This window comes from Benincasa hispida, chromosome 3, assembly GCF_009727055.1.
Source record: "Benincasa hispida cultivar B227 chromosome 3, ASM972705v1, whole genome shotgun sequence".
In the NCBI taxonomy this organism is placed as follows: Eukaryota; Viridiplantae; Streptophyta; class Magnoliopsida; order Cucurbitales; family Cucurbitaceae; genus Benincasa; species Benincasa hispida.
Window position 1 is genome coordinate 15,284,363 of NC_052351.1, and position 18,996 is coordinate 15,303,358.

Here is an 18,996-nt window from a genome sequence, read left to right on the forward strand (position 1 = left end):
ATTTATTAGTTGAGAAACTTTTTAAATTTATTCTAAAAAACTCATGAATTAAAATGACTGATTTAAAATATTAGGAACCAAACGTATCTATTTCTAAAATTTTAGAGATGAAAAAGTATTTTCCCTTCTTATTTCATTTTCAAAAAATAAATTTCATTTAATATGAAGAGAAAAAAGAAAGAGAAGCTAAAATGGACATGGATTAACTCATATTGCTTAACAATTGGGAGGTTTGTTAACAAAAAAATGGAGAAGGAACTGAAGAGTTGGAGGAAAAAAAGAGTTGAGAAAAAGAATTAAAGGCGCATGAAAAAAATTCCATTAATCTATTAGGGCCGTTTGACAATATTGGAATACCAACTCAATATTTGACAACCAACTTTAAATGTTGGTGGGGTTGACAACCAACTCATCTCAATTATCTCTCCTTCCAATATTTTTAATGGTTCCATCCATTGGTCTCTATTGGCAATTATTGTTACCACACTCCGACGACATACTCCAATGAGCACCTTCCAGTAGCCAACTCTGACGACCACTTCTGATGACACTCCGTCAATCAATTCCGACAACCACCTTGGTTAAAAAAAATATATATGACTTCCACATTCACACGACCAACTCCGACGAAGAACTTCGGGCTCTACCAACCACCTCCGGCAACAACTCTAGCTACTAACTCAAACGACTACCTTCGCACAACCAACTTCGGCGACATACTTTACCTACCACCTTCGTGTGCCCAACTTTAACCACCACTGATAAAAATAAAACGATGAGTTTAATTACCCACCATTTTATCACTCTCACTCTCACCGTTTTCTCATGCGTTTTCATTACTCTCCCAACTCTCTCGATTACTTTATCGTTTTCCTTTCTCATGCTCTCTTCACATTTACTCTCCTTCTCTCATATTCTCTCTTCTTTCACTGTATGGTTCATTTTTCTCATTTTTTCTCTTCTTTCTCTGTCTGGCTCGTATGGGTTTTATTTTCCCCTTTCTTTCTCAACTCCTCCTTTCTCTTTTTTTATTTTCTTTCTATGGTTGTTCTTTTAGATCTAATTATTCTTCTTCTATTTCAATTTTTTCTTAGATCTAAAAAATATTACATACGGCGTCCTATTATTATTTCACTAAACAAAAGTTCAATGATATGTTTTAAACAACCTATCCTGTGATGTTTTCAAATATTACATAATTCTAATAAAATAGTGGAATCTAAATTATGGCTCAAGTTTTTTTTTTAAAAAAAAAACGATAGTTTGTACACTAATGCAACATAATAGTAGAAAAAATAGACACCAATATTTCTAAAATTATTTCACTGGTTTTAGAAAAAGGTAAATTCATATTCCACAAGTTGGTAAAAAAAGACTATCTAATAGTTGGTTTTATGATTTAAATGGTAAGATTTTAGTAATTGGTAAAAAATGACTATCTAATAGTTAGTTTTATGATTTAAATTGTAAGATTTTAGTTTTTTTTTTCGAGATTAACATTTAAGTGTCATCCCTTCAATCTAAAACAATGTCAATAGTTTCATTTGATGACACTAATCCTTTAAGTTCTTTTTATTTTTTATGGTAATTAATGATTAAGTTGGTTTTTGAATTGAATAATCACTTCTATTTGAGTGTTTAAAAAGTTGAATTCAAAATTTTGCGTTATGTATATGAATACTTTGTAGAGAATTTGTTATGTTATGCAAATGGAAAAAAATTATAAGTTTTTTTTGTTTGTATCTTAGAAAAGTTAGAAAAATATGTGTATAGTTGAAAATTAAAATCAACAATAGTAAAAAAAAAAAAACAAAAAACAAAAAAACAAAAAAAACAAAATCAATTTCATTTACAAAGCTATCCTCAACTTAACTTAAGTCAACTCTACATCCAAACACATACAATAATTACTAACTAAACAACTTTGCACACCAAACACAGATAATGTAACTCTGTAACTCTCCAAATAATAATTACCAACTCAACTCAACTCTCTGTTTTTTATCACGTATCAAATACCCTCTTAGATATTTTGAAAGTTTATTTGTTTATTAGATAAAAAATTTAAATATCATGGATCTATTAAACATTTTCTAACAAAAAGATATTCAAGTCCATGTTGAACACAAATTTAAAACTAAGGACTAAATTTGTAATTTTTTTTTTTTAATTTAGGGTATGTTTGGAATATATTTTCAAGTGTTTAGTTTAAAAAGTAAGCTAATTTAGAAGAATTTGGAGTGTTTGGTGTCACAATCGCACTTTCGGAAGCTCCACTTAACGATTGTGCGACACTTGTTACCGCTCACAAACAAGTCAGTCAATTCGAATATGGAATGTTGATGGCACACCGGGTGCCTCTTGCAACCTCTACCCCCGTTCAAGAGAAAACAGGTTTAGAGAAAAGGTTTTCACAAACGTTTGAATGTATGAATAGCGAAGAAAAAGATTGTAGTAGGCTAGAAAGCAATAAGCAACAACAACGACTTTATAGCATACCACTCCGAGTATGGGGAAGTGATGGTTAGTCTTATCCCTATATAGTGCATTATGAACGAAAAGCCAATTGACACCATTGCATATGCAAAAGGGCGAGTGGTCACTTACAACAAAAAGTACAAGGAAAGAAAACTAACTTAATTAATGAAATACATAACATGAAAGCATGATAAAAGGGGGTTGGATTGGGCATGCGGCCATGGGCAACAAGCTCTGGACAAGCATGATCGTGACATTTGGCAACCGCTCAAAATAGTTTTTCAAGTGTATTTTAATCAGTTTTTATTTTTAAAAAATGATTAAATAAAAATGAGTTTTTTTAAAAATATTTTTTTTTCTCAAATCAGTCCAAATAGGCTCTTAGTTTTTCTATAAATTTTTATAATACAATATAGGACAAGGGTATTAGAACCACTAACCTCTTGCCCACTAAAATATACTTCATGTCAATTAAGCTATACTCGATTTGGCTCTAAAAATACAGGTTTTGGTCCTTAGGTTTGAAAATGTTGCACTTTTAGTTCCTAAGTTTTGAATTTGCTTTCAATTTAGTTGGTTTCAAAATGTTACAATTTTATCATTGAGATTTGAGTTTTGTTTCAATTTGGTCTATATGTTTCAAGATTTACACTTAACCTATTTTCATTAAAGTTCACTTTCAGTCTTTGACGTTAATGTTTCACTTTTAGTATTTGACATTAATGTCTTTTAATTAATTTAAAGTAATTATGAAGTAATTTAAATTTTTAGTAATGATGAAAAATAGTGAAACATAATTAATTTTGTTAATTATTTTAAATTAATTAATAGACATAAACGCTAACTATAATGATAAATTGAGTTTAAAAGTTTAAATATTGAAATCTAGAAACCAAATTGAAACAAAACTCAACTCTCATAAATAAAATTGTAATATTTTAAAACTTAAAAATTAAATTCAAAGATTAAAAGTATAACATTTTGAAACTTAGAAACAAGATAGAGACTAGATTCAGAGAAATGAAAAAGATTAGTTTTTCTATAAACTATAATTAGAATTATAAAAAAAAATAAAATAATATACAAATATACTGTAAAATTGAAACAATTAAATTGTGGTTGGAGATTTTCTAGATGTCTGGGAATTTGTGCATAGAAATGCTATCAGAATTTAAAATTGAGTTTGTGTTTATTTATGAAATTAAGCATGAAAATCTTATTATAATTGCAATAGATTGATAATTTAAAGAATAAATAATATTCAGTATATCAATAAAAAGTTAATTAATTATGAATCAATAATAATTTTAATTATAAATATTTGAAGATCGAGTAATTTATAATTAAAACCAACCAATTAATGCATTTAATAAACGTCATACTAATTACAATCAAGCACTTAATTATTTTTATTATTAATTAAGTTCAACATTAGTAATTTTACTTTTAATTAAATAATATAAGAAAATATATTTTAATGGACAAATATTATATAAAATGTGAAGAAAATTAGATAAAAATATGATATATTAATAAAGAATACTAAAAAGTGTTTTGTAAATATGATATGTTAATGATGAATTGAGTAATAAAAAGTAATCAAAATAAATAATAAGTAATAATTATATGTTCATAATAAATAATAAATGATCAAATTAAAATTAATCTCCATAAATTACTTGTTTATTAAAAATAATAATAATAAATTATTATTATTGAAAAATGAAGTTTAATACTAATTAAATTTAACTAACTCCTGTTTAATAATGAAATATATTTAAGATATTATTAGTTAATAAATTAATAATTTATATAAAAAATAATTCCATTCATTTAATAAATTTTTATTATAAAAATAAGTTAAAGNTTTTATTAAATTAATATTAATTAATTAGTTAGTTAACTATATTCAAAGTGAAATGATATATAAAACGAAAAATAGGAAAAGAGAAAATTCACCATTCTTTAAAGAATAAAAAACCCTTTATATGTGGGAAATGAGGATGCTGAGAATAATTTATTCCCAACAAAGAGTTGAAAACTGTGAAACAAAGCAAAAAAACCTGCAAACCAAAAGGTTGAAAGGATTTCGAATACTAGAAAATAAGTTGTTAAAAAAATACTCGAAAATAACAAAAAGCAACCACTCCCACGACCCCTCCAACCAACGAAATTGTGTGGGTCAAAACCGAAGATGAGTATTAAAATATAGATGTCGACATTTAGATTTCAATTTAAAAAATATATAGAATGATGTAAGTCGTAAAATTTATTAAAAAAAAATATATATATTTAGATTAATAATTAATCTGTTTTTATTCTCAAATAAAATTATAAATTTTGATATTAATATTATTATATATTCATATAAGATTAAATAGACAATATATTTTATATATATTTTACCGTAGTAATAAAAAAAATATTAGAGATATTAATGGATATTTAATATTGACGTAAAACTGTAAAACTGTTTGATTTAAGAAGGTATTGAGACGTGGACAGATATGAAAGGAGGTGCATTGAAAGAGAGAGAAACTATATATAATATCAGAAAAAATTACGAGGAGTGTTTTTAATGATTTGAAGGGTGAGAATCTTGTAAGCTTTGTTGGAAGGGTGGTAACTATCCCAGAAGATGTATTGATCAGGATCAGGGCATGTTAATTTTGTAGATAAAGGGTTGCATAGAACGCTGACTTCTATGGTTCCTGTCCCACAACATCCTTTCTTCGCCTCTTCGAATCCTGAATAAATTAATTCCAATATGTAACACCGTTATTTAAGAAAATAAATGTTTTTTCATAAATATATTTTTATTTAAATACGTGATCAAAACTATCTAAAATAGACTTTAAAAGCTATTTTGAAAGGTTGTTAAACACTTCATTGACTTATTTTTTAAATTAAACACTTGAAAATATATTCAAAACACACTCTTAATTCATAATATCATTAATTAATGAATAATAATTAATCTATTTTCTAAAATTGATTTACTTATTCACTATATTTTCTTTAAGATTTTGATTTTGATTTTTGAGGTTGAAATTACTTATTTTGCCTCTAGAGTTTGGAGGAATTTTTATCTTTTATATATAGTTGGATAAAATTTCATAAATAGTCTCTAAATTTTTATTAAGTTAAGAGATGAATTCTAAATTTTAAATTAATTGAGTTAAATTCTAACTTTCTTCTAAATATAGGAATCAGATTTATAGTTTAACCTATTTTTAATTACAGTGAAAAAATAATGAATAAAACTAGTATTTTAAACTAAAAATGAATAAAAGTAGTATTTGAAACTAAAAAGGAAATGAAAAACTTTATAAAACAAAATGTTAATTTAATTTGCTATATCAGTAACTTATGAGGTTTCGTCAAATTAAACAAACCAACCATTGTCAAAATGAGTATAATTCAATTTTTATAGTATTTATACTATCAACTTCGTAATTAGAGATTTAATTTTCCAATTAATGTATTGTAGAATATATTATTCCTATTAATTGAGGCTAATTTCTATTTGATACCTAGGATTTATCATTTTTACTCTAAATTTTTAGTATAGTTTTCATTTACGTTTTTAAGTTTCAAAATATTATATTTTTTCCTTAAAACTTAGAATTTATTTTTTTATTTAGTCTTCTATGTTGTAATATTATAGGCACTTTTACTTCAAAAAAATAAATAAATAAAACTCAAATTTCAAGTAAAAGAATATAACGTTTTTTAGAACTAAACTCAAAACTTAGGTGAAATGTAATCCCCCCCCCCCCCAATAATTTATGAATGAAATAATTATTTAAAAATGAATAGAAAAAAAGGAGAAAGAAATGAAAATTACCATTTTCAGCAGGGTTTTGAATGAGGGCAAGAAACGGAGTGTAGATGTCAAAATACACAAACTTAGAATCCGAATACTCATTTCCCAGCGAAGCAATCAACGACGATAGCTTCGAATTGAAAAGCTTCGCCGCTGAATTGGCGGCTTCGGAGCATCGTCGGGCGGCGCCGCCGAAGAGTGTTCTCTGCGACGGAACGCAGCCGATCGCCGGCAAGCTGAGAATTCCTATCTTTCTTCCTCCAAGCGCGTAAAGCTGATGGAAGAAACTGGACGCCGATTGGAGCATCAGATCGGTGTACGATGCGACGTCGTAATGGGGCCGCCGAAACGGCGTGATGAAATAGGTGTTTGCAATGTCGTCGCTGCCGGTGCATACAATTATTATGCTTTTTGAAAGAATCGCCGTTGCTTTTTCTTCTCCGACGGCGGCTTTTATCTTCTTGATGTAATCTTTGAACAGCTCCAGCTGGTCGTTTAGCGAAAGGACGGACTGGTTTTGATTTGGACCCAAATTAATTGCATTAAAAAAAAAAAAAAAAACCTTTCCTTCTAAATTTTCGATCTAGTTTTTATTTGATCTCCAAAACTTCTTTTACAATTATTTCATTTTTTTTATTTTTGAAAATTAAAAGTAGATAATAAACGAAGAATTTTGAAAGTAAAAGTAGTGTAGATAGACTTAATTTTAAAAAACAAAAACAAAAACAAAAAATATAATGGTTAGCAAATGAGATCTAGATTTTCAAATGTTACACATTTTTTCTTTTAAGTTTTGAGTTTTATTTCAATTTAGTATATTTGAGTTTTATTTTAATTTGGTTGACTTTCAAGATTTTATATTTTTAGCCTAAATTTTCATTAAATACTCACTTTTAGTCATTTATGTCAATTGCTATTAATTAATTAAAAATAATTATGAAGTAAAATTTTTTAAATTTAATTTTAAAATTGATAAAAAAAAGAGTGGAACTTAATTAATTATAACTCTTTTAATATTTAATTTATTAACATAAATTAGTACTATCGACGGAAAATGAATATTTAGTAAATAATCAAAGTTAAAAGTATAAATTTTGAAACATACAAACCAAATTGAAGCAAAATTCAAATGTTAAAAATAAAATTGTAACATTTTGAAATGTAGAGACTAAATTGAAACTAAACTCAAAACTTAAGAACTAAATGTATAACGTTTTAAAATTCGTGGACTAAATAGAAACTAAATTCAAAGTTTAGTGATCAAAAGATATTTTTTTAAAAAAATAATAATAATAATAAGATTTTTTTTTTCATTGTTCCTTATTTTTTTGACTTTTTAATTGTGAAAGATTCAATTGCTCTCTAACATGACATGAGTCATAAGTCTCAAATCATAATTCATTTCGGAAAAAAAAAGGGTCCTACCATACATAATTGATATATATCTATATATATATATATATATTAAAAAGAAGTTTAAATATCATTTTCGTTTATATTTTTTAAATATCTAATTTTGGTCCAAATACTATTATTAACCGGCGATAAAATTATTAATGTTACTAGTTTATTATTGGTTTTTTAAGATAAAAGTCTCTGATAGTATTTCTCAGTTATAAAGATATATTATCTACCTAATGTATTTTCTTGCATTGAAATTATTATTATTATTTAATCAATTTCAACCAAATTTTATTTCAAAATAATTTAAAAAGTTGTTAAAAATATAAATATTAAATTTGGACCATTAAAAATATATCGACTAAAATGAAATGAAAATACTCAAAATATATAAACTATATATCTAAATCTTCGTGACCATATCAATCTTTTAAGTGTGATAATTGGTATCTTATCGTTTGAGCTATGTTTAGATTCGCACTACCATGTATTTGATTTTTTTTTTTTTTATCATTTATCTATTTTTGCTAAAATTTAACTATTCATAGTTCTTAAAACAGAATTTTAAACAAATCATCATGAATTGAATATATTTTACATGTTAAAAAAGGTTAAATTATAATTGTAAATTAAACTGTATCTCCCATGGTCGATCTCAATCATAATCTTCTTCTCAAATCTATGAAGAAATAATTGAATTTAGTTTACGATTTTCGTTAAGAGAAAAAAAATATTTTTCTGTTCCTCAACTCCTCTTCTCCTTCGTTCTATTCCTCACCATTTAAAATAGTGTTATGAAACAATGATTACTCGCAATTCCTAACTTTGGTTATCAGTATAAGTTTTATGTCATTTGAGTTATATGTTTATTATGGTGGTTTGTATAGTACCGTAGATATGTAAAGATATGTGATTTTGTTCGTGCCTATTTTAATATATAGTATATAATTTCATAGACTGAAAAAAAAAAAAATCATTAATTGGTCAATGTATAAATGTACCGTTATCTTGGCCGTTAGAGGATCATATCCAGAAGCTCCCGAAGCAAAGCTGACGCCGGTGAGAAGGTCCTGCGTCGTCAAATGCGGATCAAGATACGCCGGCACTAACTCTTTCACACCAAACTCTTCCGCTATCAAGTTTTTCAACCCCAAAGAACAAAGTTTCAACAATAAATCACTAATATACCACATCAAGATTTAGAAGCAAATAAAATTAAAGCACATGAATATTCTCATTCCGCCGTGTTAAATTACGAAAATTATTTTTTTTTGGAAAAATTATTCGAAGATATCACCACAATTTTAAAATCATTTAATGTATAAAAGAAATTGTCAAAATAATTAAATACGTATATAGTAGTTATTGAAAGGTATGTATATACGTACACATACTTGTTTCGTCCAACCATTATGGAACATAGATTTTTTTGCTACCCACTTTCATTTTTTGTTTTAATACATTAAGTGGTTGGTTATTGAGATTTTGTTTAGTAACTATTTATGTTTGTTATCTCCTATATTTTAAATGACAAAATTATTTAAAAATTTTAGAAGAAAAAAAATTAAAGCAAAATTATTTTAAATAACAAAATTATTAAAAATGTTTCTAAATAATAATAAAAAATTACAGTCTATTGTGGAGATGGTCAGTGTTACTACATTTATAAATATTTTGAGTTCATTCTCCTATATTTGAAAACAATAAACTAAAATTCCGTTTGGATGAATGGTTGAATTTTTACCAAATTTAAAAAATAAGAACAACATTTTGAAGGTTATTTCTAAAAAAATTTGAAAGTAAAAATAGTTCAAGAAAAAAAAATATTACCAAATGATCTAAAATTTTTAAATATATATATATATTTAAAAAAAAAAAAAGTTATCAAACCGATGAATGATAAGGAGCCCAACCTACAAAATCGGTGGGGATTTTGCCGTTGCTAAACCTTCCGGTCGGCGTTCCGCCATTGAAGTCTCTTCCATAAGGTGGAAAGTTGCATTTAATCGAAGTTTTGATGTAGTTATTGTTGCCTGGATCGACAATCGAATCTCCGAACACGATTATCGCCGGAACCGCCTCGTTTTCCGGTAGCAAGTTGGAAGAACCAGCGGCAGCGCCGACGTGGCAAAAGCACAAAAATAATATAAAACAAAAAAAGATCTCCAAGTAATTAGGAACCTTCATTTTGATTTGTGAGGACTGGTTTGAGTCAAGGTATGGGTGGATATATATATATATATACACTACATTTATATAATGGTAGTTTTGATTTATATAACATGTGACGTGTTTTGAGATCACTGGTTCTATGCGTCCGTTTTCACACCCGTTGATGATTTTGACATCTTCTTTTTAATAAACGCCTCTTTCTTTCCTCTTGACAATGTTGGGAGGGATAAAGACGGGGATTTTGATGGTATTTGGTTTAATTTTGAAAATAAGTCATTTTAGAAAAATTAAAAGTGTTTGAAAATTATTCAAATCTATTTTAAATCGATTTTATCAAAATAACTTAAATAAAAATGAGATTTTTAAAAAACATGTTTTTTCTTTAATCAATCAAAACATACCCTTAAAAGATCAATAGTCAGGTTTCAAATGTTTTTCAAAATAGTTATTTCTATTTAAAGCCTTCTAATAATTTTTCTTTTAAAATACACTTTGAAAATTTTTCAAAAGCTATTTTGAATAGTCGTGAAATACTTAAAGTACTAGAAAAGCTACTTTATTCTTGTTGATCTTCTTGTATACGCAAAACTCATTAACATTTTGGTCAAAAAAAAAAAAAATTGATCCCAGTATCAAATCTAATGTTCCAAGATCTGGACGCTTGTTTCAACTCATAAATGGATCGATTCAGTTTGCAAACCTTTTGCTTCTGGTCTTGGACTATGAATCCTTTGGGCTAAGACATAAATATATTTTCTTCAAAATTACCATTCAAAAAGACAGTCTTGACGTCTATTTGACATATTTCATAGTCATAATATGTGGCTATTGACAAGAGAATTCTTATAGACTTTAACATAACAACAAAGAAAAAGTTTCCTCATAGTCAACCTTTTCTCTCTAGGTATAACCCTAGCTGAGTCTAGTTTTGAAGGTTTGTACCTTCCCAGTTGCATCTCACTTTCTCTTATAGATCCATTTGCACCATATGGGTTTTACCCCTTTAACTAGATCTACAAGCTCTCATACTAAATTGGAAAACATTGACTTCATTTCAAGGTCTATTACTTTGACCCATTGGTCTTTATCTACGTCATTCATTGTCTGTCAATAGAACAATGGATCCTCAATTCAACATCAGGTATGACGACCTAAGTTTCAGTTAAACGCAAGTAGCGGTCAGGTCGTGATACAACCCTCCCACTGCATCGAGGCATTCTCAACAATTGAGAAGGACGAGACGGACTTGAAGAACTAGCTCCTTCATCAACTCTTGTTGAAGGATTAGCTTCATCAACAACTCTTGTTGGCTCTTCAGTAGTTTCTCTTAATACTAACTTAGGGTTGTATGTCTTAAAACTCACAATTTGTAATGTTAAACATTTTCTATTATCGATAAAGATGTTATTGACATTTATTCAATAAAACTGTTGTTGAATAGGTAAATTGTACTTGTATAAACTAAATCCAATAAACTAAGATCTATGGCTATTACATGAATACTTGAACTTTATGTGGAGACATAAAGATGGATCAAGTTTGAGTAAATAACCAAAACGGTCTATAGTATATGAATAAGGTTGGGCAATTTGTGGTAACACTATCGGATGCGGCCCACTTTATAAATAGTACAAATGATGTAATCCTGAATTGTTTATGTAGAGATATGCAAGTGGGAGCGTCCTATGTGATGAGTTTGTATAAGACTGGGACTAAGAAATAAGTCACTCTTATTTTATAATGCTATTTACTGTTTCAGATTGACTTTTTCAAATTGATGACCTAGGTAACTCGACTTGAATCCTGAGCTAACTATGAACTCTTGTTTATTTGGAATTATCCTTAAATTTGTAAATATAAGGGTTGACTCAATAGCGACGGCTCAATAAGCCTCCCATTTTAGGGGTAAGACTGAGTAGATAGTTGAAAACATAGGATGCAAGATGGAATTCACTCCTACCTGATTTAGGTATATTAGAGAGGTTGTTCTCTTAAGTACTGATTCAGGTCTTGAACAAGGGCCTTACCCTTTCATTGGCTTGATAGGGACTCGGTTTAGTGATTGGATCACAAACAAATTATTCATTAGAGGATCAGTGGGACTTAAGGAGCAAGATGTAATTTTTGGGGTAAAAAAACTTTAGACCTAGTCATTATTACAAACAACCTGTGAATGATCAGCTAATTGATTATGGTTAAATCAAATGGATATAAATATATATACAGTGAGGAGAATGCAACCATCGAGCTATAGTGGTGTGTCTTGGTGGTTAACGAATAATGATTAATTCAGATTAAATAGTTTAACCGATTAATATCAAATCGTTGAAGCTCATGATCTGTAGATCCATCAGGTCCCTCTACTAACTCGTAAAAGATTAAAACTTGGATTAGAATATTGAGTGAATTTGAAGTGTTCAAATTCAGTTTAGAGTTTCAATTTGAAGTGTTCAAATTTCAATTTAAAATTTGAATATTGAAGTGTTCAATTTCAATTTAAAATTTGAATATTGAAGTGTTCAATTTCAATTTAAAATTTGAATATTGAAGTGTTCAATTTAAATTTAGAGTTTTGAAAATTATATTTGATATAATTAACGTTTAAATTAAACATTTTTTTAGAGTTTAAAATATTTAAATATTGATTTAAATATTAATTACATGAATAGAGATTCACATTTGAATTGGGTGTTTTTTAATTTAATATTTTATATTAAATTATTATTTAATTAATTAATTTTGTTTAATTAATTATTTAAAATAAATCAATTTCAAATTAAGAAATTCAATTTTGGAAATTTAATTTAATTTTGTTTTATTTAATTGAATTTTGAAATTGGAAAATAGATGGTTAGTGGATTTATCCCACTTATTCAATTTGAAGTTGATTAATCCATAATTCAACACCTATCACTTTAATATTGCTCTTTAAGGTATCAATCAACAATATTGAGAAAGTGTTTGCATGTTAGAGCTGAATATATACTTCAATTTTCAGAATTGAAGATGATTTTGCATGTTGTTTTTCTGAAATTCTGCAGAATTTAACTAAGCTCTAAAATCCTCTCCAATCCACCTAAATTCCCTTTGAATTCTGAGTTCCACCACTCATTCCAAGACTAAGAATAGAATAAGATTCTCTTGTGGTCTACTGAAGATTTGAAGGCCAAATTTATGGAAACTAGCAAGGATTTGGAAGGAATCAACAAAGGTATACATTCTAGAAACCCTCTTTATGAAAAACTGTTTTTAATATGCTTTATACTCAAATTAAGTGTAATTAGAGTGCTTAATGATTTTGTAAGCTTCCGCATTTTGTATGTTTACTCCACCAATTACTACGTGGTTTGTCATCTCTCATGTGGTCTTTCTCCAAGAAAGTAACGTTTGTCAATACAAATACCTTATTTTCTCGTGGGTCATAGAAAGACCACCTCTCATTCTTTTTGGGTAACAACAAATTGGCATAACCTTGAACAAGGTTCCAGTTTCTTAGGATTTGTCATAAGCACGTGTGCTGGATAACCCCAAATCTTGAAATAGCGCAAACTAGGTTTACGCTCCCTCCACAACTCGAAAGTCGTTTAAAAAACACTCTTTAAGGGAACATTGTTCAGGATGTGAGCTGCAGTCTCTACTGCATACCCTCAAAACGAGCTAGGCAACTGGGCATAGCTCATCATGGAACAAGTCTTATCTAACAAGGTTCTATTTCTCCTTTCTGATACATCGGTTTGCTGAGGTGCACCAAGAGCTGTGAGTTAGGACTGAATTTCATGTTCTATCATATAGTCCTAGAATTTTTCATCAATATACTCTCCATCTCAATCAGATCAAAGTGTTTTAATAGTTTACCTAATAGGTTTTCAACCTCAGCCTTAAACTCCTTGAATTTTTCAAGAGCTTCAGACTTTTGCCCCATTAGGTATAGGTAACCATACCTTGAATAATTTTCTATAAAAGAGATGAAATATTTGTATCATCCTCTAGCTTTTACATTCATTGGACCACACAGAGATTCAAATATATTAACTCTAAGGGTTTTTTTTATCCCTATAACATTTTTCGCTGAAAGATATTTTGGTAATTTTTTCCTCAAGACATGATTCACATGGTGGTAATGAATCATCTTTTAACTTATTTAGAAGTCCATTCTTTACTAAACACCTGATCCTATCGAGGTTTATGTGACCTAATTTTAAGTGCCAAAGATAGGTGTTGTTACTTTTAGGAAAATGTGTTGCCTTTTACTTTGAGTTTCAGTAGTTTTAAACATCTCATAATTTAAACTTTCTTTTGCTTCGATTGGTCTATCTTCTAATCTAGCTAAACATATAAGAACACCATTCTTGAAAATGAACGCTTTAATACTTTTAACATTTACAATGTAAGATTAAAGTAGACAAGAGATAGAAACTAAATTTCTCTTAGTTCTTGGTACAATGTACAAATCCTTAAGAAAAACAAATCTATCTCTAAAAAAAATAATTTTGCAGCTCCTACTGCACTGGCTGAAACGACATCTCTCGTTCTAACATTGAGCATCATTTCACCTTCTTCCAGCTACGGAAAGGAACTATTTCCTTGTAAAGAATAACAAACATGATTAGTTTCTCCCGAATTAAGTACTAGGAAAAACTCATCATATTCTACAAAACACGTTTCTAAAACAAGTAAATCGTATCCAACTTCTTTTTCCTTCTTTTTCTCAGCGAGGTATTTAGGGCAGTTCCTTTTCTATTGTCCATCCACGTTGCAGTGGAAACACCTGCTCTTATTGGCTAACTTGGCCTTTCCCTTGCTTTTTACAGCAGTGGCGGGAGCTTTCCCCTTATATCCCTTCTTCTTCTGAATCTTCTTTGAAGTAGAAGATCGATGAACAGACTTAGTTCCAGAGGATGAACCTTTTTGGAAATTCTTTTTGAAATGGGCAAAATTTTCCTCTCATTCAACCGATCCCTTATTTTTCATAAGAGACTGGTAAGTCTATAGCTCATTAAGGAGATTGGTCAAGTTATATTGGATTTTGTTCATCATCGCATCGCTGCGAAATAGTAGAAAACTCTTCGAAAGAGACTCCATGATGAACGCATGATGAACGCAACCTGACTGCGCTCGTCTATGACCATTCCATTTGCCTTTGCCACTTAAATTGTACCATCACGTTCAGGACATGTTCTCGAACAAATGTGCCCTCTTTCATGAGGCCTTTGTAAATGTATTTGAGGGCATCATGGTGGAGCTGATAGGACAATTATCCAAACATATTTTGGAGAGATTCCATAATCTCCCTCGCAGTTTCCATGACCTCATGCTTCTTGGACAGAACTTCAGATAAAGTCACCAAGATGTAGACGTGGGCCTTTGCGTTGGCCTTTATCCACCGATCATAGGCATCCTTCGTAGCCTGGGATGCATTACGAGTAGGGGTCGGAGGATAATCCTCCGATAAGACAAACTGTAGATCGTCAACAACAAAATCATATTCAAGCTGGACTTCCACGTAGAGTAATTATCGCTGATAAGTTTTTTTATTTTTAAGTAGCGCAATTATTAAGGAATACATTACTGAAAATAAAAAAAAACAAACATTGATCGTATTAGTTATCTTTTCCTTAACCCATTACACAAGCAAACGCTTGTAAACTATCCAATCAATTTAGCAAAAGCAAGCAATCATAGAACTCTAATAAAATATTGATTTAATTTTTGCAACGATGCTTCAGGGGTTTAGAGCAACAGCCACGGAAAGGTGATTAGTCATTCCTTCTTTAAAATTAGATAGCTTTTGGCTAATTCTAATACCAGAATAACTCATATTCCTATAGACATTAGTCACTGTTGTTCGATCAAGGATTCATTAACTTTTAATTCATCCATGTAAATGTAACCCTTTGACTTTCAGATCCCAAAGGTACGCACCAATAGGTTACCATTAGGAAAGACAACTATTGGTAATTAACCTAAGTGACTCATCCTTTTCAGGAGTTCATATTGTTGCTAATCCTATGATCAGGCCCTCTAAAAGGATGGTTGCTCTAAGACAATACGTAGGCAAATCATGGGAATCTCACGGTGTGACCTAGGGGTGGAAACCAAATGATACATTGACATGCGTCCCGCTCCCACTTACTATAGAAACTTTTCCCATTCACCTTGTTATTGACCCATGCAATCACTTTTCGAAGGGAGACCGCACCCAAGGCGACAGAAGTCGAGCATGGATCTCACGTTGTGAACATACAGGGACATAGGAGCAAACCTTGAAATGATTATCTTGTTTTGTACTTTTTCTCTCACTTAAGTGTTCTTCCGTATTTTATAGTTATTTAACTTAGATAAATCCGGCTAAGTCAATCTATTTAAGTCTATGCCTATTATTCTAGATGAATTAAACCCTTTTAATAACCTAATGACATTGCATGCTAACAATTATACTATGATTATTTCAACTCAAGCTTCAGGTCAATTCCCAAGTAGGAGGTATTATATAAACCGTTAAGTTAAATACCTCCAGCCTAGACAGAACCTAACCGGTAGAATTCTCTTATAATCATAGTAATGGTTTTCCTACTCAATTCATTAAAACTATTTAAAAACTAAGTAAGGAATGATTATAATTGTATTAGAATTAAAAACGATCTTATGTCTAATTAATTAATTAATCCTATGATCCTATGTTTGCATGCAATTTCTTGATTATAGATTGACGATTTCTAATCATTAATTTTAAAAACATTTTTAAATTTTAATGAATAGCCCTACAATCATGCTTTATATGGTTTAATTTAATTAAAAACATATTCTAATTAAATAATTAAACTATAAATAATGCATTGGATGAATATAATATAACAATTATATTATTATTATGGATGTGTCATGCTCAATGCATCTTAATTTTCATATTTAATTAACATAACTTCTTATATTAAGCTAAACATGAAAATCATACAAGCATACTCAACACATTGCATTAAATATAACTGTTTATATTTAACCTATGTGATTACATGTTTCATGTTTTGTTAATTTCATCAACTTAACATAACTATTATATTAAATAAATCATGAGATTAAATAATCATGCATTATCCCATACATTAAACTATTAAAAAATATATAAAAATACATGAGCGTGCTTAACCTAATATGAAATTGTATCTAAATGACCTCCATAAAGCATTTAAATAGCATATGAACCGGTTAATTGGCTCATAGGATAAAATTAAAGAATAAAATTATATTAATTTTACAAACTTTATCCTGAAAAATCTTCAGCTTCTTTAGAACTGGACTAAAACTGCTCAAACTTGTCGAAAACCGCTCGAACCGGGCCAAAACAGCTCGAATTGGACGAAAACCACCCGAGCCAGCCAAAAAAACGCTCGAATTGGTCAAAATCACTGGTCCAGTCAAACTAGTCAACAAACCGCATGCCAGATGCCGAACCGGATCATTTCTGAACCGATCGGACCGCTGACCTAGGGTTGACGTCAGCATCCTTTGTGATGCGCATGATGTTGCCGCATTTTTTTCTTCGAATTCTAGCCTTTATACTTTTTCTTTCATTGTTTTTGGCCAAATTTGGCTCAAATTTCACCTATCTTCATAAAAAAACTAATGTAGACCTGAACTCATAGAAGACTTACTTTACAATTTAAATGCCTAAAATGCACAACCCTTAAATGAATGAGTGGCATAAAAAATTGTGAATTCTAAGACCAATTAACCAAATTGGTTCACAAAGTAACCCAATATTCATAATGCAGATTCCACCTTATATAAAAAGGTAAAATTTAATTTGTTAATTGAAATTCTAAAATGTCTTTATACCAATTGCTGGGTTGAAATCTAATGCGCAGTGAAAAAATATCCAGACCATTTACAAATTTTAATAACAAATTAACAAAGGAAATAAAATTTAGAATCTCTTACTTTCGTTGACGATAGAAAGCTAGAGCCGAGAGAGAATTCGCCAAGAGAGAAAATTCTACTTATTCACTTTTTTCATTCATTACTTTTCCCTTAAGAGATAACTGACTAAAGAGAGGAGGAAGTTAGGGAGAAGATCTCTCCCGCTCCCATATAATTCCCCATATTGGTAGTTTGTTATAACTAATTTATTTAAATTCATTATTTCTTTAATTAATAAATTAAATTGAATTGAATTTATTTAATTAAATAACAATAAATTATTTAATTTAAAAATAAATTAGATCAAAATTTAATTTATTAAAATAAATCAAATAATTATTGATTAATCAAATTAATTAATAATAATTAAATATCTCATATTTAATTAGATGTGCATTAGAATCATATTCTAGTACATCACTCTCTCATAACATATAGTTCTAATTCAATTAATTAAATTAAATTAATAATTAGTTCTCCAATTAATTAATCATTAAATTAAATATCATATATTTAATTTCACCTTATAATTGAATAACATTTAATTATTGTTCTCTCATATTACCTATAGTTTTAATGTCATCTAATGTGCATCAATTTTAACCTATAATTTTAATATGAATTCTATTCATATTAAATTTAATATTTGAACTTCTTCAAAATTTTCCATTAAATTAATTTTTGAATCAAATTTAGAATAAATTTATAGTATAAATTTTAATTAAAATATAAACTTTATATTATAATGCATCACCATACATTATATTATTTCCTTTAGTAAATTTGAATATTTCAAATTACTTTAATTACCTCAGTAACCTTTGCGAGGTACCATGGACCTAATGAACCTACAGATCAGAAGCTCCAACGATATCAGATTAATTGGCTAAACTCATTAACCAAGTTAATCAATATTCGTTAATTGTGGGTATACTCTAGTATAGACCCACAGTTACACTCTTTTCACTGCAGATATATTTATGTGTCCATGGATATTGACCAATAAAGCAAGTTAGTCTTTTATGAGTGTTCGTATCACCAACTGAGTCAAATTACCATTTTACCCCTGAGTTACCTCTACATCCTTAAGTACCAATGCTTATCTAATGAACATCCTGTTTGTGGTCCAACCATCAAACAGAAATCCTCTCAGGTCAATGAGAGGGTAAAGCCCTTTGTCTTGGAGACACCATTAAAGGGAA

The 18,996-nt window shown here is 29.0% G+C and overlaps 1 protein-coding gene across 1 annotated transcript; it reads right to left on the bottom strand.

The window, feature by feature from the left end:
• Positions 1–4,903: 4,903 nt before the first annotated feature.
• On the bottom strand, positions 4,904–9,923 carry LOC120072875 (GDSL esterase/lipase EXL3-like). Its single transcript, XM_039025400.1, has 4 exons — positions 9,619–9,923; positions 8,707–8,837; positions 6,326–6,815; positions 4,904–5,225 (listed from the first exon to the last, which is right to left on the bottom strand). The coding sequence occupies exons 1-4, from the start codon at positions 9,890–9,892 to the stop codon at positions 5,029–5,031; spliced, it is 1,092 nt and encodes a 363-aa protein (XP_038881328.1). The 5' UTR covers positions 9,893–9,923; the 3' UTR covers positions 4,904–5,028.
• Positions 9,924–18,996: the final 9,073 nt, after the last annotated feature.

Excerpts from the sequence above, each read along its gene's own strand:
- LOC120072875 (XM_039025400.1), bottom strand. The coding sequence starts at position 9,892 with ATGAAGGTTCCTAATTACTTGGAGATCTTTTTTTGTTTTATATTATTT. Across the intron at positions 8,838-9,618 it reads AATCCCCACCGATTTTGTAG|CGGAAGAGTTTGGTGTGAAA; the intron begins GTTGGGCTCCTT and ends AAAACTTGATAG. Across the intron at positions 6,816-8,706 it reads CTCTAACGGCCAAGATAACG|TCCGTCCTTTCGCTAAACGA; the intron begins GTACATTTATAC and ends AATCAAAACCAG.